This window comes from Meles meles, chromosome 4, assembly GCF_922984935.1.
Source record: "Meles meles chromosome 4, mMelMel3.1 paternal haplotype, whole genome shotgun sequence".
NCBI lineage: Eukaryota > Metazoa > Chordata > Mammalia > Carnivora > Mustelidae > Meles > Meles meles.
In genome coordinates, this window is record NC_060069.1 from 89,179,571 (window position 1) to 89,201,773 (window position 22,203).

At 49.6% G+C, this 22,203-nt stretch overlaps 1 protein-coding gene across 3 annotated transcripts; it reads left to right on the plus strand.

Moving 5' to 3' along the window:
• Nucleotides 1-656: 656 nt before the first annotated feature.
• ZIC4 (Zic family member 4) lies at nt 657-21,762 on the plus strand. Of its 3 annotated transcripts, none has more exons than XM_046003620.1 (5): nt 657-1,038; nt 4,698-4,782; nt 11,285-11,902; nt 16,515-16,833; nt 18,917-21,762. In XM_046003620.1, coding segments are annotated over exons 2-5 (1,008 nt in total). In that variant the 5' UTR covers nt 657-1,038; nt 4,698-4,712; the 3' UTR covers nt 18,918-21,762. The 3 variants fall into 3 exon arrangements, with proteins under 3 accessions (XP_045859576.1, XP_045859577.1, XP_045859575.1); XM_046003621.1 differs by lacking the exon at nt 657-1,038 and adding an exon at nt 1,531-2,496; XM_046003619.1 differs by lacking the exon at nt 657-1,038 and adding an exon at nt 1,531-1,723.
• Nucleotides 21,763-22,203: the final 441 nt, after the last annotated feature.

The window sequence follows — 22,203 nt, forward strand, 5'->3', positions numbered from 1 at the left end:
ATTCTCGCTTGATGTTGGCGGGCTGAATTGCCCTTTCCCTGGCTCTCTCGGCTCAAAACTCAACTTGTGTATCTGGGATGGTTTCCCGGTGTCTGAAGGGACCTGACCAGCATTTCTACTTATTGTGCTGGGAAATATAAAATTGAGAAAGAAAAAAAAAATCATATGTTCTGCTCCAGCAACAAGTCTGAATATAGCAGCCCAGCATTCCCCGCCAACTTTGAGTGGAACCGGTATGGGGAACAGAGGGAAAGGGCTAGGGCTCAAGGGGTGGTTTTTCAAAACAAACAAACAACAATAATAATAATAATAAAAAACACAAACAAAAAACCCCCAAACTATTATATGGTTTGTTCAAAAAGATGTATCAGAATTACTCAGTCTTCTCTGCTGTCTATAGAAGAAAGTTGAATCTTGCCTCCACTGCAGTTGTAAAAACCTTATTTGCAAGGAGAAGTTTTCTCTAGAGACTATAGTGCTCTCACTAGGGAGAACAAATATTGAACCCACCTAGCCTGCCGTTCAAAAAAAAAAAAAAAAAAAACAAGGGAGGGGACCTGAGGGGGAATGGTAGCCGTTGGGAGGGGGAGAGGGAAAGTAATTCTTCAAAAAAGAAAAGTCAGTGTTCTCTCTCCAGTCTGTGGAAAATCCAAGGGGGACGTTGACAAGAGGGTATTTTTAGGAAACGCTTCCAAATATACAGGGTAAGAGTGAATGTGAGGAAAAAAAAAAAAAGTTGTGGGTTGTAGAAGTTATCAAGTGGGATTTGCGGCGCTCTCTGCAGGAAACGCAAGCGGCTCCAGTTCAAAGCCACATGCACCAACGTGACATATAAGCCATTAAAATATCATCCTGACGGCTCATTTCTGCTTCATCATACATTCCCTAACTGCTTCCCGAAAGCTGGAAAAGGAGAAATGAAGGATGACCGCCTCGCTGGAACCACAAAAGAGAGGCTTGGAGGGGTTTGTGGTTCCCCCTCCGCCACCCCAAAGTGATGTGCAGAAATGAGGAGATCCCGGCAACAGGTGGAGCAGGGTAAGTGCCTGAGTCCAGGGGGCAGATAGACGGAACCTGTACCGCCAGCAGCTGGGTAACAAGCGCCCTTAGCGGGGCCAGTGGCACCCAAACCCCACTGGGGAAAGAGGCCCAGCTAGACTTTTTCCCCATCCCCTCCCTCATTAGCCCCCCAACCGTGAGTATAGGCCCCACCCCACTGACACTGAGGGGAGGAGGGGGCCCTACCGCGGAGGGGCAGCGCTGGGGATGAGTCCATCTTTTCTTCCCAGGGAGGGGGTGGGCAAGGAGGACGAATGGGGCTCCCACTGGCACCCGGACCTAGAGCAGCTCGTTGCCCACCCCTCAATCCCCCCCTCCTTGTAAACTGCCTGGGTGCCCTATCGTGGGCACAAGAAGGGGAGTCGTGGAGGAGAGCTTCCTTTGCTCCAAATGAGCGGGACCCTCGCCAGGAGAAGGGCCCTGCAGGCAGCTTCTCTCCCTGCTCCTGCGAGGGTGGCAGGGAGGGACTCGGCTTCCCCTTTCCAGGATCAGTGGAGCTAAGTTAGCCTGGATGGCAGCAAGATGATGGGACTTCTCCGCCCCAGCCTGACGGCAGATGCCCGCTGGGTCCGCGATGGGGCCGGGATCCTCGCCCTCACGCATCCTGGTTCTGCCTCAGGACGTTGACCGCTGGGATCTGCTCTCTGCGCGCGGCCGACCATGGGTTTGGGATTTGGATTTCTTTCTTCCGAATGCGAGCGAGGGCTATGACTAGCTCTGTGGGGGAGCAGGCCGCAGCAGCCTAGAATTCTGGGCACTAGCTTAGACATCTAGGGACACAGGAAATTAGGGACAAGTGAGGAGGGAACAGAGTTGGTCTGTGAAAGAAAGCTAGGACTGCCTCAAAGGGTTGACCGGGAAGTTTGGGGTTGATGAATGAGGTGGGCTGTCCGTGGGGACAGCTGGGAGCCAGCGAGGTCTTGGGAATGGAGAAGGGGCATTGAGGGGCTTCACCTTGGCCGGCACTGTCTGCAAGAGACTCCCTTTGGATTCCAAGGTCACATTTCTACCCATTTACGGACATCATCGGTCTCAGAGCGACCCAAAGTGAGGCACCAACTTCCTTCCCTCTATCTGGCTGCGGGCAGGTGGGGGTGTGGGAGTGTTCAAAGGGAAGATTAAATGTCTCGGCTTGATCCTTCAGGCGACTCACTAACATAGACTCTACTCTGGGTACACGGAGGTCACCCAGCCTTCAGCCCAGAGCAGGGAAACCCAAGCTAATTCCTCTAGGGAACAGAAGAATGAGAAAAGGCCAGCACACAACCCAGTCTTGCTGCCCGACTTCCTGGGGCTGGACAGCCGGATGGAGGGAAGTCAGGGAGATGCCCGGGCAGCTGGCAACAGCAGGCCGCCAGCAGAAGCCCGATGTCTTTTGGGTTTCTGCTTGAGAGCTCCCAGGCTGGCTGAAGGGCTCCTGCTCTGCACCCGCCCCAGGTGAGCTGTGGCTAAAAGGCGGGCATGTCTTTGCCTGTGCGCCTGCGGGTTAATCAGTGTGGAGCAGCATTGATGGCTCAGGGACTGAAATCTCTGGCTTGGGAAGTGGACTGTGTGTGACCTCTGACCTTGGGCAGGCCTGCGCTGTCTAGGGAGACCCCACAAGGTACAGCTTTGGTGTTCCCCCCAAAGAAAAATGGTGCCTTTTGCGTGTACCCAGGGGCCCACCTGCTTGGCTCTCCCCCAGAAAGATCAATTACCGTTGTTGGCTGGCACTCCTTCCTCTCCTCAAGGTGTGAGGAGGAAGGTAGATTCCAATAAGTCTCTAGGTTGTGCTCCTGACTCCTGAACAAGTGGCCCCGGGAGTGTGAGGAGACAAATCAGGAGCAGTCATTTGAGGAAAACCTCGCCAGGCATTTTCAGAGCTTTTACATCTCTGGGTTGGTGGAGATCTTAGTCCCGGGGCCCAGGGGTTGCCCCCATATTCTTTCATCCCACCTTCAGTGAGATAACTGGCTTGGTAAGTGGACCTAGAGTTTTAACCAAAGGAGGCATTTTTTTACCCTGATTCCCTACATCAGTCTGGTGATGGAGCTACTACAGAGAAGTTTACAGTGCCAGTTGCCAGTCCGAAGTCCAGCCTCTGCATTTGTTGGCATTCCTGTGGGTTTGTAATGCACAAAAGACTGCCAGGATCTGGGGGTAGAAGTGACCCAGGCCTCTTAAGGGGGGAGGGGAGGGCCTTGGGCAGCATTGTTGGTGGACTGGCCTCTCTTGGGAAACTCACACCCATTTCCCTCTGAGGCAAAAAAGTAAATTCTATTAATTCCAACCAACCAGGACTTTTCCCGTGCCAGACATCCTGCCATGAGGAAATTTTAGAGCGGGTATGCCCAGCATGCCACCTTTCTGTAGGAATGTAAAGTTGGGCCTCCTTTCTTTTCTGATTTGTGCAGGAAGGAGCTTATTATTTGGGGGGGACAGAAGCCTTTTGGTTAGAAAGAATTGAAAATAAATAAAACCCTCTGGGAAAAGGTGAGTCTATCTCCTGCCCCCACCCCTCAGGCTTAGACGTAGAAAAGAAGGGAGATGGAAGGGTGAAAACACACAAGCTAGTTCAAACCCAGATTGGGGGTTGAGGGAGAGAGAAAGAGATCTTTGAGCATAGAGAATTGGAAAGGCTTTGAGATAGCAGAGCCCCATTTGGATTTGGCCTGTGGTTCAACAAGTTAAACAATCGCTTGTTCTGTGGGCTGGAGTGTCAAGACAGGCAGACATCCTCTTTGACAGAGGGCATGCTGTGTTTGTCCAGCCTGAGACCTTTTCAATGACTGTTTGTCTTTCTAGGCCAAGCGAGGTTTGGGGCTGGGTGGATCGACTCCGTTCGTCTGTTCCACTGTCTTTAGCGTTGCCTGACAGATGCAAAGGTCCTCAGGATGGGTTTCAGGCTTTAAGATGGCCAAAGCCTTGGTAGCATTATCCACAAAGTGAATTTGATAAGGGATGCAAATATAACAGGGGGTTGGGAGGTATTTTTGACATTATTAACTAAGAAATGGAGACAACTAGGACCAAATGATAGAAGTGATACTTTTTTTTTCTATTACGGTGAATTTTATATTAGCTTCAAAAAATCAACCAGTGATGATTTCCAAATGGGTTTGGAGGTGGAAGTCATATGACGGTAAATGTTCCCATACCACTATGGGCAAGATGTACAAATTTACGAGGAAATTTCTCTCTTCTTAATTCCAATACTTGTACCTCAGTTTTTTAACCTGATGTCCCAGAGGACACACAGCCCTCTCCATTACATTTCACTAAATTCAGAAAACTTAAAGAAAATAATGGGAATTTCTCATAGAATAAATTTAAATTCTAGAAGTCAGAGGTTTTTGAATGCTGACTTGTGCTTAAATTCTATCTACAAGGGAAATCAGCAAATGAGTTACACCAGAGAAATATCTAGTAGGGAAATATTTTTTAATATTTTTTAATCACGAAGGCTATGTCATTTTGCAATAAATATGGGTAGTTTCCAGCAGAATCCTTTTCTTTCACTTTTAAATTTGAAAATGGTCTATGAAAGACTGGAAAGACTCTTCAGACCAACACTGATACATTCTGGCCTCACAATCTTGCCATGCAAACATGTATAAAATTGTTTGACTAGTGACTGTCCCTTTTTTCTTCCTAAACAGGTTCAAAGTCAGAAAATGAGATACAAGACTTCCTTGGTGATGAGGAAAAGATTACGGCTTTACCGAAACTCCCTGAAAGAGTCTAGTAAGTTAAAATCCTTTTTTGAATATTGGTTTGTTTAAGTTATTTTTTTAAGTGGGAAGTTTTGTTTTGTCTTTTGGTTATGTTGGGTTGTGAGCTTGGAGGTGTTTCTTGAGTTCCAATGAAACTGAGAACAACACCTTGGTGTTTGATGCATTTGCACACAAATCAGCTACACAACATCCCACCAGCAGCCAGCTAATCCCCCTCAATGCCTACTCATCTGGACATTCTAGAATTAATATTTGACGACTCTCTCACTGAAACAACAACCCCTGACCTTCTGTAGTTCCACTGTCACATTATTCTATGACATATTCATCTTGGATTCATTTCCAGACGATTTGATTGGAATGAGGTTTGACATGTATTGGCTTCCATGAAAGGAGCAGACTTTGATCTTGGTGATGGGGTTTACATGATATGCATCATCTTTACCAGGGACACCAGCCTTCTGCAATGTGGCGGCAACTATGTTCCCACAATGTGGTGTCTGAACAGGGATTGACTGACAGCTGCTCTGTCAGGAATACCTTCATTGTGAAGAATTTAATTTAATATTCCATTTAGAATAAGCATATGATTTAGGGTTGGGTGTTTTCCCTTCCAGGAGCTTCTAGTTTCCCTCATTTCATTCAACTACACCACCAGCTGATGGTTGTCTCCAAGGTATTCCCTTGTTGGAAGGAAAAGCAACCTTCTTAACAAAAGTTAAATGGACAACTCAGGAAATGGCTTTCTTCTATTATTTTGGGATAATTTGATGGCAGAATTCTCAAGAGACGTGCGCTTATTATGTAAATTCAGTTGTTTTAATTCCTTAGTGCTGTTCTGGAAGATCCTTTCACCATGTTTCTTAATCTTTTTTTTTTTTTTTAAGATTTTATTTTATTTATTTGACAGAGAAAGAGAGATCACAAGTAGGCAGAGAGGCAGGCAAAGAGAGAGAGGGAAGCAGGCTCCTTGCTGAGCAGAGAGCCTGACAGGGGGCTCCCTCCCAGGACCCTGAGATCATGACCTGAGCCGAAGGCAGAGGCTTAACCCACTGAGCCACCCAGGCACCCCCCAGGTTTCTTAATCTTTTGCCCAAAGATATTTAGCAGAACCTTTGCTTGGAAATTAAATTTTATCCAAGTACATATTTTTTCATACTCAGTTCCATTAATGATGATTAAAACCCAAACTTCCATAGCAGAGGAGAGGAATAGCTTCCTTTATCTCCAAAATCTTACATCTCATCTCCTTTGTACAATTTGCGCTAGGACATACGGTGGGCTCCTGGGTCTTAAGTTATTTATTTATTTTTCATAAGACTAGAGACAACCTCTCACTGCAGGAATCTAAAGTCTGCTGTGAATAGCCTATAAAGAGACTTGTCCCTTGTTTTGGTGATAACCTGGCTAGAAACAGGGAAAAAGGACTGAACAATTGAAAGCAGATCTAGATGCAGAACATTCAGACAAAAAGGCTTGCTCTTGAGCAGGCTCTGTGCAGTGGCCATCAGCTCCTGGGATCCTGCTCAGAGCATAACCTGCAACAGATAATCATCATTTAGCATTTCCTAAAATATCAAAGTAGAAAAATAGCCCAGCTATTGATCTGAAACCTCCCCTATTTCTTTCCTTCCAAAGGAGAGAGGTCAGACATTCCCTATTGGAGTCAGTAATGGAAGGAGCTCTGGCTGATGGTAGGGCCACCAAATGTCATATTTCTATACAACAGGCCCCAAAAATCACATTGACCAGGCTGAGGTGAACAAAGGTGCTTAGGGCAGGATTCTGGACGCTGGATGGATGTTTGGTGTCTTGCGGTGGAACTTGTTCCAAACAGCCCCCTACAAAAGCCTCCAGTGCTTCTTTGCCTTCTGCTGAAGATCTCTGGGCTGCAGAATGTGTCTCTTTTTTTCTGCACATCAAGCAGGAAAGTGAACTCAACAATGCTGTAACCCCCAGCATGGTTAGAAATAGAATGCTCAGCCAAGCATTTGGTACTGGGAGTCAAGGTGGTGAGATAACTTTCTGAAAGAGGGGAACACCACTCTTCAGCTTGCCCTATCAAGTCAATGAAGTCTGGACTCTTCCTTAGCTGGCACTGGAAGACTTGAGGAAACAGCTCTGAAAACTAACATATTTCTCCCTGCCATCAGTTCCCCACTTGTCATCTACAGTTACCTGGATACGGCTTTAGAGCTTATTTCAGAGATATGTCTTGAAGTTCCTTATGTAATTACCCTGAGTTCCCTGTCTATAAATGCTAGTAGGTAAAATGGGTTTGTTTTTTCTCCATGTCTCTGTCCCTGGGAAAATGTTCCTTTGGGAGAATTCCTGGCCCCATTTCTGTATTTAGCCAACATGTGAACCATGTGGCTCTGAGGAATTTGTAAGGATCAGGCAGCCTTAGTGACCTGCAGGTCAAGTAACCTCTGGCTACTCAAGAAGCATCTACCCTGGATGGGTCCATATGTTTTTAGTACTTCAAGAGAATGCTGCATCTGGGAAGGAGCTCTATGGGGCCAAGTTACTGTCAGTGGATTTGGCTGAATCAGACCTATCTGCCCTTTCACTGTTGGCACAAAAAGCCACACACATGTTCAAAGTTTTTCAAGGGTAAAGTTAGTATGAGTATGCAGCATACTAACACTTTACAAGTATAAAACCTCTGCTTCTTATCCTCAGAGTCTACAAAAACAGTGCTTAGAATTCAGGGGTCCACAAACTTGGAAGGGGAAAATTGTATCTTTATTTTCACCACCTTCTAATGGATAGTTACAGTTGTTGTTGTTGTTTTTTTTTTTTCTAACACATGTGTTGTTAACAAAAACAGTACTATTAGAGTTTACTGGCATCACAAGGCTTCCAAAAGTGTCCATGGACTAGAACAACCTAAATACCCGTTTTCTGCTGTTATTCAACGCTTTTGATGCGGGTGAAGTCACAGTATATATATTAAGGGATCCATTTTTGTGCAAATCAGAGATTTCATGAAAATAAAAGTGGATGATGAGTTTGATAAACATCCCGAACAGTAGGTTGCAGATCACAGAGGTTCAGGTGGAAAGGAAAATATTTTTATTGCTGGATTACTGCTGAAGTATCCCTGCACTTTGGCCTGAATGCTACAGGAGAAGCTGACTAAGCTCTATGTTGAGAGATGGTAAGGAGAAACAGCTAGAAAAGGGATCCCAGGGAAGAGCACACTCCTTTTGGTTTGGGGGGGGGTTATATTGTTTTTCTGGGGTTTTTTTTGGGGGGGGGGAGGGGTTGTGTTCGTTTGTTCATTTGTCCTTAGAAGGCCTTCATGAGTTCAGCCCAGACTTGCCTAGACAGCTGCAACATTCAACAGACATCTGAGTTGGGGGGAGCCTTGAAACCATTCTGAGACCCAGCCTGACCATCATGTTGAGGAAGAGAAAACAAGACAGGGGACAAGAGAGGAGGCTTCTGTGAGCAGAAGGGTAAATTCCAGAAAGTGAGAGTATGGGAGAAGGTAAAAGCCGGGAAGGAGACAAGTCCTCAAAGTCCAGTCTCAACACTAAGTAGAAGTCCTTGGTTTCCAGAACAGAAGGAATTTGGCTGTCAAAAGCACTCCTTCAACATTTTCTTCTCTTCTCTTCTCTTCTCTTCTCTTCTCTTCTCTTCTCTTCCCTTCTCTTCCCTTCCCTTCCCTTCCCTCTTCTTTCTTTCTGTGTTTTGTTTTGTTTTAATACTAAGGCATCATCTATTGGTTGCATTGCATAAGCTTTTCCGGACAACCAGAGAAGCAGAAAGACCTGGACTTGTCAAAGCCGAGGGAAAATGTGGAAGTTAATCCCCCGGCCAAGATGCGACCCGGAGCAGGGAACAAAACATTAAATGAAGAAAGTCTCAAAGAATCTGCCAACCATTATAAATAAGTTAATTATTTTTTTAAAGATTATATTTATTTGGCAGAGAGAGACACAGAGAGAGGGAGCACAAGCAGGGGGATTAGGAGAGGGAGAAGCAGGCCTCCCACCAAGCACGGAGCTCCACGCAGGGCTCCATCCCAGGACCCCAGGATCAGAACCCTAGCCAAAGGCAGATTCTTAAGGACTGAGCCACCCAGGAGCCCCTAAGTTAATTATTTTTTAAAATTTTAAAAGAAACCCCCTTTACTAACTAGGAAACGTGTAAGAATAGTTCTTGGTGCTGGGGATGGGTGGGACAGCTCAATCAATTTCGAGTCAGACTTCCTTGCAATCTGTCCAAACTTCGCACATCTGCTAGAGATACAGGGTCTTTTACTCAATCCTTAAAACTTCTCTTAAAAATCTAAGCCTTTCTCTGCTCTGGAGTCGCTTTCTATGGCCTCTAGGGAAGCCTAAGTACTTAAGTTGGCATTTTTGGCTACAGAGAGCAAGGCAGGCAACAGAGTGAGCAGCCCTTTAAATCGCCAAGCTCTGTAGCCGGCCCTAGCCAGTCTGCGGCGCAAACAAAGAACACTTGCTAGACTAGGCCGAAATGGAAAGGGTTGTTTTGTTTTGTTTTGTTTTGTTTGTTTGTTTCCCCGCTGGCGAATCCCACCCCAAAACTGTGGAGAGGGCATCGGGTGAGAACAGGCTGTGGGTCCGCAGTCCCTTGCACAGCTTGGGCGGGGAAACTTGGCATCCACTCTTCTCAGAGCCCTGAAGGCTAACGAGGAGGGAGGCAGAGACTCCGGCCGCAGGCAACAAGTGGTGAGAGCTGAAACTGGAAGTGATCCCCAAGGTCCTTTTCCAAAGGCTCCTTTTGGCGGCAGGGCACAGAACTCAAGACAGCAAACTGACTGGGGAGACCACCGGGTGAGGGAGGACCTGTTTCTCCTTGCAGCATGCCCCTCGCCTTTGTTTCCTTGGCCACCTGGTCCGCAAGACGAAGGGATTTGTGGCGAAGATGATTCTTAGGCCCCCTTGAGAGGATAGCGTCTTGAGAGGGTAGTGGGTTCGAGGTCTATGTCTCCCAGGTCATCACTGCCTCAGGCCCACCCTGGCTTGAGTCTGGGCGGGATGCTTGGGCTGGTACTTGCGAGGAGCTGGCAAGGCCAAGTGGAAAGAATAGAGTCAGGAGGAGGGAAAAGGGAGGGAAGAATAAAGAATCCGAGGAAATGAGAGAGAGAGAAATGAAGGACACAAGAAATTTCGGTGAAAGCGAAAAAATAAAGCTCAAAGGCTGCTAGGCTAGGAGTTCGTCTGCTCCCGGTCGCATAGTCTGCAGTCCCTGGAAACAGGCCCCCTCCTCCTTGGGCTCCTGGGACAAACTGATGAAGCAGGCATCCATCCTCGCGTGCCCTGAGCTGCCCTTGAGCCCCGGTAGAGCTGGATCTGCCCGTCTAATAGCCCGAGTACTTCACGTACAGCGCAACACCCCCTCCCTAAAGTCATGGTGAAAGAAGGCAGAACCCAGCCTCGCTCACTTCCAGGAGCAGTGAGGCAGAGCAGATCTACTCAGCCTTCGAGAAAGGAGGGGGAGGGGGCTCAAGAGGAGAGAAAAGAATCCGTGCCCGGGTCAGAGCGCATGAGCAGTAGAAGCAAGAAATGCTGGGGGTAGGGTGGGGTGAGGTGCAGAGGCGCGGGAGCAGGAGTGAGAGAGAGAGAGGGAGGGAGGGAGAGAGAGAGAGAGAGAGAGAGAGAAAGTGTGTGTGTGTGTGTGTGTGTGTATCCGCGTGCGGCGGGACCTGTCATTGCTGACGTCGAGCCGGGCTGCGGGCCAATAGGCGACCTAGGTGATTGTTCCTCTCCGCGGGCCCGGCAGTGGCCCGGAATCTCTATTCACTTCCTCACGCGTCCCGCTGCTACCTCTGTAGTGTACTGGATTTCAAGTAGACATTAAAGACCACGGGGAGTGGGTGGGGGACACAACCCGAAACTTGAGGGGAGGAAAAAAAAAAAAAAACTTTGCATAAGTTTCTTTGTGGGTTGTTCTTTCCTCTCCCCGCTGTCAGGTGACTGGTGTGAACCGCCGGACCTAAGGGAGCTCTGGGGAGCCCGGGACGGGATGTAGCAGGCCTCGCTTTCCCAGACGAACTAGGCACTGAAATTAGTATATATGATCCGGAGGCTTCCACACCACCACCACATAAAACATCACCATTTGCCTCACGTTCATTCCCCCGCAGGGCTCCGAGACCCCGATCGCCCCAGGGAGCTGGCTGCCAAAGCACGCTTAGGGCTCAGGTCGGACCCCTCTGGAGCAGAGCCCGAGGCCCCCCAGAAACCCACACACTCAGCACTGCGCGCCCTACTGCCCCTTCCACCTGCCCCGCAGCCTCCATCCTTCTCCCGCTCATGGAACGGCAGGGGGCTCTACCGAACTGCCGCCCAGCCGGTCCGCAGCGGAGGCGCTTGGCCTCTCGCTGTCCACTCCGTTCGCTGCCGCCTCTGTCTGGCTCCCGGTCCCGGTGCTGACGGCAGAGGCCGTAGTGTGGCTGGGCTGGGCCTGCCCCCCGGGGCCTGGTGGAATGCTCAGCCCACGCCGCCCGTTCTCACGAGCGCTATTTGTCTCGACAACAGGTAGCAGCTCCGGACACCATGGCCCCCAGCTTGCTGCCGCCTCCAGCCCCTCGGTGTTCCAGGGCCTTCAAGAGCAGCCGCCCCAGGCCTCCCCCAGCGGCACTTTGAACGGACTCCTGCGTCTGGGGTTCCCTGGAGACATGTACGCGCGACCCGAGCCCTTTGCGCCAGGGCCGGTGGCCCGCAGCGACGCCCTGGCAGCTGCCGCGGCCCTGCATGGCTACGGGGGCATGAACCTGACCGTGAACCTCGCCGCGCCCCACGGTCCCGGCGCCTTCTTCCGCTACATGCGCCAGCCGATCAAACAGGAGCTCATCTGCAAGTGGCTGGCAGCGGATAGCCCCGCGCCCCCGCGCCTCTGCTCCAAAACTTTCAGCACCATGCACGAGCTGGTTACACACGTCACGGTGGAACACGTCGGCGGCCCGGAGCAGGCCAACCACATCTGCTTCTGGGAGGAGTGTCCGCGCCAGGGCAAGCCCTTTAAAGCCAAATACAAACTTGTAAACCACATCCGCGTGCACACGGGCGAGAAACCCTTCCCCTGTCCTTTCCCGGGGTGTGGGAAGGTCTTTGCTAGATCAGAAAATCTCAAAATACACAAAAGAACTCACACAGGTCAGTATTCGGCACTGTCTGTCTCGTGCGGACCCTCTGGGGAAGCAGGTGGCCTCTGCTGGGCCCTCGGGGCTGGATTTCCTCAAGTTCCATCTGGGAGGAGGGGGGATTTCTTGGTGTTCCATGAGCCAAGTCCATAAAATATTAATTATGCCCTTCTATTAGAATCACAGAAGTTTCCTGAGGCTGTGTGGGGAGGACAGTGCAGGATTTTTGCTCTTGGGGAGGGGACAAGTGTGAACGTGCTTGGGTCTCTGTGTGTGCAAGTGTGTGTTCCCTATCATCGAGTTTGATTTTTCAGGTTTTAAAATGGTACTGTTCCTCAAAGTGGTAAAGACATAGAACCAATTTAATTTTCCTGATCTATTTAGAATACTGTCGAAGGTACTCTTCCGTGGGGTGGCTGACCACCACCTGAACTGAGGGGTCATGAGGCCATTCGTGCCTTTAAGATTTAGGGTCTCATGGGCTAACTTTGCCCCGGTTTGGAGCCTTGGTGACCTGACACTGGGGACATTTGACAAACCTTTTTGCTTCAGCAGAGATCCAAGGAGACTCATCTGCCTTAAATGTCATTTACCGAGCTGTTAAGTGAAATGGGGACATGTGTCAACCGCATCTGTTAGTTCTAGTTAAAAGAAAGAAAAGGAGCCTGCTCAGGAGCATGCAAAGTTGAACTCCTCTGGCCAGAAGCATCTCTAATTAATGCAATTGCAAGGAGAAAGTTTTCACACTTCCCAGAACAGCCTGTGAAGTTACATTAATTAGTTTAGCAGCCAACGTTGTACTCTCCCTAGCTAGGGTTTTCCTCACCCAAGCTCTCTGGAAGTTTAAAAAATCAACAGCTCCCCTCCTCTATTTTGGGGGTAGGAGAAGGGGACTAGTGGGGGAGAGAAGAGGATGAAATAAGTTTCAGGTTGGTGTCCCACTTCTCTTACTCTCTTGGAGCTCTACCTTACTCACCTCTATTCTTGGTGGAAACATCGGCAAGTATTAGTTGAAGGTCTCCCCCAGGCTGGCACAGCTGGGGAAAGAGATTTGCAAAGCCCGCTTTCTCTCCCAAACCTTGCATCTCAGGGAAGGTCCCTGGCCATGACGCTGGCACAGGTGGAATCCAGACCAAAGTTCACTCTTAGTCTCCTACTTCAATTACATAGCGTATCTAGAAATGTACAGTTTTCCCGAACTGTTTCCAGTATCCTTCCCCCCACTCCAGGCGCGCAAGCATTTGTTCCCTCTTCCCAACTTCCAGAGTTTTATCCCAGGGGAGGGGAGAAGTGAGGCCCCATCACCTCCCACAGTCTCGCTACTCCAGGAGCTGACGGCCCGTACTGCGAAGATAGACACCCAGTCCTGAGCCAGAGAAGGAACTCATTTTTAATGACAGGGTTTTTTTAAACAAACAAACTTTTACTGCTCTTTGCCGGCCTACTGTTTGAAGTCCATGAAGCAGAAAATGGTTAAATTCTTAGTGCAATCGACCTACAGCAGAGAAGCAAGTTCAGTGCGCCTGGGCTGGCTCAGGTTTGCGTCTATTCAGGACAGAATTCTAAGTGCGTCCTTTCCACTGGCAGTCCTGGTTCATTATCGCTGGAGTTTAAAAAAAAACAAAAAAACAAAAAAACAACAACCTACTGAGCCTCGCCTGCTCCGGCGTTTCCTTCAAACCCCCCTCCTAAGTAATGAAAAGAGAGAGAGAGAAGAGAAACAAAAAACAAAATGTTTCTCAAATGGCAATAGACCTCACTACAAATTATTCATGAAGACAGTTCTCGATTCAACAGGAAAATAATTGCCTTTTCAAATATTAATGGCGTTTCATTTCCTCGAGTCGCGGAAGCGGCGAACAGGAGCTGATTTCTCAAGAGTTGAGATTCTCCCGGATCTGAATCCCGGGCCTGGCTTCGGAGGCAGCTGCCCCAAGCCCATGCCGAAAGGTTTCACTTTGTGGCGGTCACAGCAATCCCGGAACAATGGTGCCGCCGCGAGGGAGATGCGGGCCAGCCGCCGCGCTCCAGCCGGACCCCATCGCCTGCCCCCCTTTCGGGGGCCCTCAGCTGGGGGATTGCCCCACCTTCCTAGGCAGTCTATAGAGAGAGGCAGGGCTGGGTATCCAAGGTAGAAAGAGTCTGCGCCGGGACACAGACGCTCGGTAACCTGGCCCAGCCACAAGTGCGAGAAAATGGCGCTAGCGGAACTGCGCCGCAGCTTGCGAACTTTGTCAGGCGGGCTTGGCGCAGGGCCGGGGAGGAGGCCTCTCCCGGCTGCTGAGCCTCCGGGAGGGGACTCCGGGCCTTTCAAAACTTAACCCCGGGCTAAGGTTGAGGCCGCTCGGGACCTGCTGCAGGGCCCTAGCCCAACCCTGCCTCTCCACATCTACCCACCCACCCATCCAGGGCGCGGCGCCCAGATCTGCTGGGAAGGAAGGGGGCGGGATGCAGTGCATTGGGGGTGGGAGTGGGGTCGCGTTGTTAGGCAAGGAGTCCAGGGAGCCTCCTGCAGCTGGGGAGAGGCCGGGAGGGCGCGTGGCAGGGGGCGCGGCCTCACCTGGCATCCCTGGGGCCTCCGAACTTCCAAGCTGCTCGAATCACCTTCAGTGCCCTGTTTTTTCCCTCTGCTCCTCGTCTGGGATGAAATCATTGTTTCTGTTTTACATGAATGTCCAACGAGGCGCCCACAAATGGGATAAGTGTGTGTGGGACTATTTGGGGAAGGGGGGGTGGCAATCAACCTCAAATTCTATTCCTCCTCTGTGTTCTCAGTAAATCTTGTTTTCTTTTGCAGGCCCTGAACTGCATGGTTCTTATAAGTGATTTTAGAAAGAAAAGAAGGAAGGGAGAAAGAAAAGTTTTGGTTTTGCAGATGCCAAAAGGGATCAGAGGGGAGAAAACAAGGGGCAAATAGGGACACTGATGTATTCTCCATCTTTCTCATTTTTGTTTTTAATAAAATGGTACCGGTGTGCCGAGAAATGGCAGAGGCCAGCACCGCCCAGTGCTCCACTGTACTAGCAGTACTGCTGCAGGGTCAGGACGCAGCGACCGGTCGGTGCCAGAACCCTGGGCTCACAATCCGCAGCTGCACGGAGGCGAGGGTTTGTGCGCAAACCTTTGACTCCGCCTGAGCTGCAGCCTGGCTCAGCACTAAGGTCTTTGTTCAAACCTGCCCCAAAGCACCCGTCTTTCCTGGAAGCGGCGGGAGAAGCGACCACAAAGGCAACAGTCCTCCGGCCATGCATCTCTTTCTTAGCCAGACGCTTGGTAGCCTTTCTCTCAACCTAAAGGGCCCAGTGGCATCCATTTGTTTAAGACGCCTAGATACTTCCTCCCCACCTTTCCACAGCATCTGCAGCTCCAGCAGGAACCTGGGCTTCCAGGTTCTTGGGGTCTTTTCCACCCCTACATTCCAGCGAATCCAGCCGCCGGTGAGCTCTGGGATTGGGGCTCGGTCCTCGGCGAATATTTCCACCCTAACGCGCGCTCGCGCCTTCCCGCGGCTCTACAGGGGATCGCACCGCGGATCCGAGCCCCAGGCGGGTCTACCCCGGCTGCCCGCTTGTCTTCCTGGCCTGGTCTTATCTCAGCAGCTGCGCTCCTCCGGAAACCGCCGAGCTCAAGAGTACGATTACGCGAGAGGCCTCGGATCCCGCTTGGCCCAGGGAAACCCTGCAGCGCCCGCCTCTCAGCTCAGACCTGCGAGGCCCGACCGCCAGGCGTGGGTGGTCTGGGGAGGCTATTCGACCTCTCAAGTCATTTTGGACTGGGAGAGCCGGCTGCCCGCGGCAGTGTCTCCGGGAGGCCGCTAGAGCAGCGTAATAAAATATTATTGCCGGCGCGCGTAACTGGAGGGATTCCGGACGGTTTAGGCAAGATTTGAAGAATGCTGCTAAATGTTTGCCCTCAGGGGGTAGAAGGGAAGGGGGAGGGGGCTCCATTTCCCGTAAAAATCGCGTCTGAAGTGAATCATTGCTCAGAATACCTTTCCCTGCAGCACGAATCCACATTATGCATATGCTGTATGCATGGGCTGCGCATCTTTAAATTATTCCATCGCCTTGGCGTTTGCACAAAACCTACTTTAGGAAACAGTTTGGGCCACGGTGGGGTGCGCGCGGGGTGAACCGCTGGATGGTGTGTGTGTGTGTGTGTGTGTGTGTGTGTGTGTGTGTGTGTGTGGTTGGGGGCGGGGGGGAAACGTTTGGCTAGAACCAGCAACTTTAAATTAAGCCGATGCTAGCTCCTCAGTCAACTGACTTCGAGCAAAGGTACTTCTTGGCCCCGGGTGGGGAAATTTGGAGGAAAACAACCGGAATGGATCACGATGGAAACACGACAAAGATGGAGTCTTTGTCGCTCCTCCTCCTCTGTACCCTCCCCCACCACCCCCTGGCCCAGGCGGGAGAGGGGGAGGGGTGGCGGCGTGCTGGAGGAAGCTCCGCGCGCGTTATGAGCGGGAGAAGGGGGTGCTGGTCCTGAGAGGCGAAAAGGAAAGAGGTTTCTAAAAATATTCTGTGGGTCTTTTCTAAAAAATGAAAGAGAAATTGAGAAGGGTGGTAAGGCCGGGCCGGGGCCACGACCCACGCACGCTAATGTCTCTGCCTTGCTTCCACCAGGGGAGAAGCCCTTCAGGTGCGAGTTCGAGGGCTGCGAGCGGCGCTTCGCCAACAGCAGCGACCGCAAGAAGCACTCGCACGTGCACACGAGCGACAAGCCATACACGTGCAAAGTGCGCGGCTGCGACAAGTGCTACACGCACCCCAGCTCTCTGCGTAAGCACATGAAGGTGCACGGGCGCTCACCGCCGCCGCCTAGCTCTGGCTACGACTCGGCCACGCCGTCTGCCCTCGTGTCGCCTTCGTCGGACTTCGGTCGCGAGCCCCCGGTGGCCTCCTCGGCGGCGGCGGTGGCGCGTGGCGCCGAACTGAGCGAATGGTACGTGTGTCAGGGCACCGGTCCCGCCGCAGCTGCCCCCGGCGCGCCCCCAAGCTCCCAGCCACCACCTGGCCCAGTCGCCGCCACCGTCTCCGGTATTAGGGCTGCTGCTGTGGTTGCCGCTTCTGGTACACGGACTGCTAGTCTCGGCGGGGTTATTGAGGCTTGAAGGAGAGGGTGAGGAAGGAAGAAAGGAAGGGAAGGAGGGAGAAAGGAAGGTAACCACTAAAGGTTGTTAGAGGTCGTATAGGGTATTGATATAATGTCTGTTATTTTGAAATATAAATATGTAAATATGGTTCCCATATTTATTCCACAGTCACACCCAGCACCCTCCACCCACTCACACAGACACCCTCGAGACTGGGTGGCGTGACCCCAGTGTTCGTGTAGAGAAAGTACAGAAAGATACAGGGAGAAGGGGGGAAAGACACACTGGAAGAATTTATGTGCAAACTTGGCAACTGCAGGCAGTGAAATTAAGATCACAAAGTCCTCTCCTGGTTCACAGGATGAGAAATGTTTTGCTCAAGGCCTGAGTGGCTGGGATTGCCCCCCCTACTCTCCTCCCAGCCCCCATTCATAGTCTCCTCCAAAGTTGCAATCGCAGAAGGTGGCAGAGGGAATTCTGAGCCGATATGTTACCTGTTTCCTTCTACTTTTGCCTCCCTACCTTTTCCCCCTCCTTCAGCTATTGAAACAAAAATGCACAAGCCACAGATCCCAATTTTTCCAACTACTTATACAAAGGATATCAAAGGGAGAGGGGTTTAAGCACGTAATCCTGGGCATCATGTGCCACTCTCCCACAGACTGGCTCAAGCACACAAATTTATCTGTCTGCCTGTCCGTCTGCCCCATATACATTTTATACTTGGGGTAGAGTGTGAGTCCTAACAACAGAAAATGCAGACAAAAGAGTGCTAGAGGGGCTTTTGGATTCAGTACTCTGAAGACTCCGGGGACCAATCACCCTCTCCCCACAACACACTCCCCCTTGTAGAGGTGCTGCCTGTGGAATATTGTGGGTGCTTGGCGCTGGGGGTGCAGAGTGGGCCAATGACGTCACTGAGCCAAGGCCTCCACATTGAAGGGATTTGGCCTAGGCAATAGTGTTTGGATAAATCACACCAAAAACAAAACACACCTCACAATTGTTGGTCTTATTTTTAAAAAGCTGTGCATGTGGTGGGGAGTAGACAAGAGATGTGCTGCAATGATAAATATTTTACAGGTAAACACCCAATGGATCTAGATTGAATGTGTATTCTATACGCTGGGTACCAAGTCCCCAGATAAAGAACCAGATGTTGGTGGCAGAGGAGAGGAAAGTCTTTGCAATTGTTGCCCAGCAGGGGAGAAATCAGGGCCTGTTTCCCAGTCTACCACCCTCTGCAGGGAGGATGGGGCTACCCTAAATCCTTGCTAACATGAGGGAGGAGGGTACAAAGAAAAAGAAGGGTGGAAAAAGCTTTGCTAGACCTATCCCGATTCCTTAAGAATTTAGACATAGGTAGGGCAGTGGTAGTCCCACCTAGGGAGAGCTCCTTGGACTGCCCAACAAACAAGTCCTGGTCCTGCCACTCTGCTGGGTTTTCTTCTACACTCTTCTCTTCAGACACTATTAGACAATTTTCACTCCTGCCCTGCAGCCCCATTTTCATCAGATAAATGATGTCCTAACTGCAGTGGAATTGTTTTCATTATCCCTAATAAAAACCAGAATATCGGAAATATATCCTTAGCGAATCCATTCTTGTGGAAGTGGTACTGCAATCCCCTCCCCCATCTCCCTTACCCATACAATAGAGTCCAGAGGCCGCCTGGCCAAGGGCAGGCGGTCTGCGGCAAACTACTCGTTCCCATCGGGAAACGACCGCCCCACCACCAAGGTGCAGAGGGCGTCTGAAGAACTTGCTTCTTCTGACGTTAAAAAACTCTCCCCTCTCCAAATAGGATTTATTTCTTTCTCTTCTATTTCTAGACCGCGGTTTGCCTTCTACTCCAATCCAAAATAGTGAAATAAAATAAAAATGCTTGGTCGGCCACTAATAGCCTTTAATTTTTCATTTGCTTGTTACAGATGTCCACCGCGTTGCTCGCAAGGTAATCTCGCCCAACGCAGCTGAGCGCCCGCATCTAGCGCCTGCGACATCAAAGGGTCCGCGCACAAAGCAATGTTTCTTCGCCACGGTGCATCTTCATGGTAAGTTAGGATTTCTATGGCAATGGGCAAGTTGCACTGAAATCCTGAAAGGCCGAGCCTGGAGCCCGTCCAGGCTTTTCATTAAGGACATAATATTTACGTCTAACAGGCCTTTTTTCTTGTGTATACAAGTATATATTTTTGTTTGACGCGGACTAAATCATTTTCATTTAATTTCCGGTAAACAAAACCCACGCGAATGGGCACTTGTTCCCGATCATAATAAAAATGGATAATAATGTGAGAGAAGAAAAGGGCCGCTTGAATCGCCGCTCAGCCTTCTTTGTTTCTGCTTTCTGCGGTGATCAGAGGGCGCATTTGGGTTTGATGGCGAGTTTCTAAAGGCGAGGAAATGGTTTGTAAGAGGGGAAAGAAAAGGAGAAAGGTCTAATCAAGCTCGGGTTGTTCAAAGAGTCGGGTTTTGGGGTTGAAAGTGTGAGTTTGACGGTGCATCAGCATGCCGCGTTAGGCTCGCCATGGAAATGCGCGCGGGGAGCGGCCGCTTCAAAGGCGGCACACTTCACTGCAGACACTCTATTAAGATACATTTGCGCTGACCTTTGCTTTCACGCCATTTAATACTGTCACTGCGTTCTCCAGTATATACTTCCTCTTTGGGACCAGCCTTGCCCGCGTTTAGGGGTTCACCCCACACTTCTGTGGGGAGGGGTCGCTTCTGTGCCACAGACGCCTTCAGGAAAGGGAGGAGCCGGACTCCATACATCTTGACTGCGCCCCAAGGAAGCTCCAGGGTCAAGAGTAAATAACTTCAGGGCAATCTCAGAAGCTTAACAAATGAGCATCCCCAGCTCGATTTTGTGCAAAGCGCCTCTCCTGCAACTTGAGCAGGGTGGAGGCCTGAATTTGAAAGGCACTTGTGGAGGGGGCACCCTGGATGAGGCCCGTGGTGGAGTTCAGACTGTGCCTTTGGGACATTTCCACTTTGGCCCCCAGAACAGCCCATTCTGCCCCTCCATCCCAGAAATCTCTTTCAGCCCCTGCCCCACGCTTGTTTCTCCCTGGCGTGGGGTATAAGATACCCCTCAGGCCTACTCTGGCCCTGGGCATGAACTCAAGAGCCCAAGGCCAAGGGGATAGGGAAGATGGCAGGAAAGTTAGAAGTCCATGTTCCCTTAATTGTCTTGTTGTTTATTTTATCCAAGTACCCCAGTGAATAGGGGAAAAATAAACACGGTGAAAAAAAAAATCAAACAGTGGAGTCTTCTTTAGTGCCAGTCCTTGTGGTTGAATAAAAAGGATGGTCCGCTTTCTATTGAGCTGAGAAATCTTTGAAGTGGGAGTTATTATCTGAGACATTCCTGCTTGTCGTCCTAACAACGCTGATGAAACGTAAAAGGTTCTTTGTCAGCGATTTGTTCTCCTCTCTGTCAAACTCCCTCTGCCCCGTTAGTTTCAAACCGTTTCTAAAGAGATAAAATCAAACTTCTCTTAAAAAAAAAAAATACATGCACACTACACCAACAGATAACTTTAGGACTAAGTCCTGCTACAGAAAAAACAAAAGCGACACAGAGACGTCAGGTCCAAGGTCTGTGAAGGTGCACAGATGTTGAGGGGGCCCTTTACACTGGCTCTGGAACAGGAGGGGAAGAATGCAGAGAAGGTGTAGGCAGAGGGTACATACCCCAAGCACACACTGTGTGTCTGCTCTCTGCACTGGCCTGCACTCATCAGTCCCATCGGGGTACTTGGATGAGCCTCCTTGGGACCCTCCTTAAACTCCCAGTATTCTTGCCAACCATCCTTGGGACCTAAGGCTGCAGCCAAGCAATTGTTAATATTTCCTGCTCTTTCAAAAATGATCCTCTTAAACATAGACCCATTGTGTGTTTCTTCCTATTAGCAGCAAGCAATCAGAAAGCCCCTTTTGCCATTAATAGAAAGTAAGAGTGGCTTGAGGGAGGGACTTTTATATATATATATATATATATATAATTTCCTGTTTTCTTCAGAATCTTGGCAATTGGAGTTCAGAAATTTCAGTTTACAAAATAGTGTCCCCAAAGTGCATGCAAATACCCTCTTCCCATCCACATATGCAGTTCTTCATTTAATATTGTGCCCTGGAAAGAAAATTTCACTCTGTCCGGCTTTCCCCAAACCTCCCAATGTGGTTTTAAAGGTGGTTTAAATAAACAAGGATGTACCGGCCTCCCCACTCTGTGTGTGCTGAATAAATGATTTGTAAAGAAGTTTCCCCAAGCTGTAACCCATGCTGTTATTATAGTTGCTGCAAAATGTTGTCTCTTATATTGATTTTTATTTGTTTACTGGAGGTCCCCATATGTTTGTTTATATCGCTAATTTATGGGAAAATGTAATGATTGCAATGAATGTGAATTATACAGACAGGCAAATGTTTTGTAATCATAAATTCACACACACACACGCACAAAGCTTGACTGAAATCTTAGACTATTTGGTACATCTCCACCCACACTGTTTGTGATTTATCAGCTCTCCCCTTACATCCTTAAATTATGAACTAACCTGAAAGGGAAAAAAATTGTTTTGTATTTGATTGAAAGTGATTGTTCAATGAAAAACATAGTTGAAAGCTGTGGCTTTAATCTTGCTGTAAATATGTAAATGAATTAAAATCTGTGATTCTCTTTCCCTCCAAAGAGCGTTGTGTACATGGAGCTCCATTTTGCTGTTTTCTTTGGTAATAAATGTTGTGATGTTTCCCTTCCTCTTTTGAATTCGAGTGTCCTGTTATTATTGCTTCATCATCTAGGGAAAGATATGGGGTCCTCCGGAAGCCTCCAGTCCTTTTCCCTGCCTTCCGTAGCGCTTTTACAGGAACACCTCCGAAGCCTAGTTGTTCCAGGGAGCAAAACGGAGGGACCCACTGAAGAGGCCATTGTGAAGGAGGCCTCCCTCGCCCCCAATTTCACCCCAGTAACACTGACATTTTACATTATGGGGGGGGGAGTAAACCGATGCTCTCAAGGTCTTCTTGGAAAGGTAGCCTTCCCACTCCTCGGATATGGCGAGTCCTCTCACGAACCACCTTTGACTTCCCAGACAAAAGCTTAATAGTTGTCGGGAATAAACACCGGGAAAGAAAAAAAAAAAAAAAAAAAAAAAAAAAGATGAAGCTGGCTTAAGCCTCGGGCATAGTTGCCCGCAGGAGTCTTCCT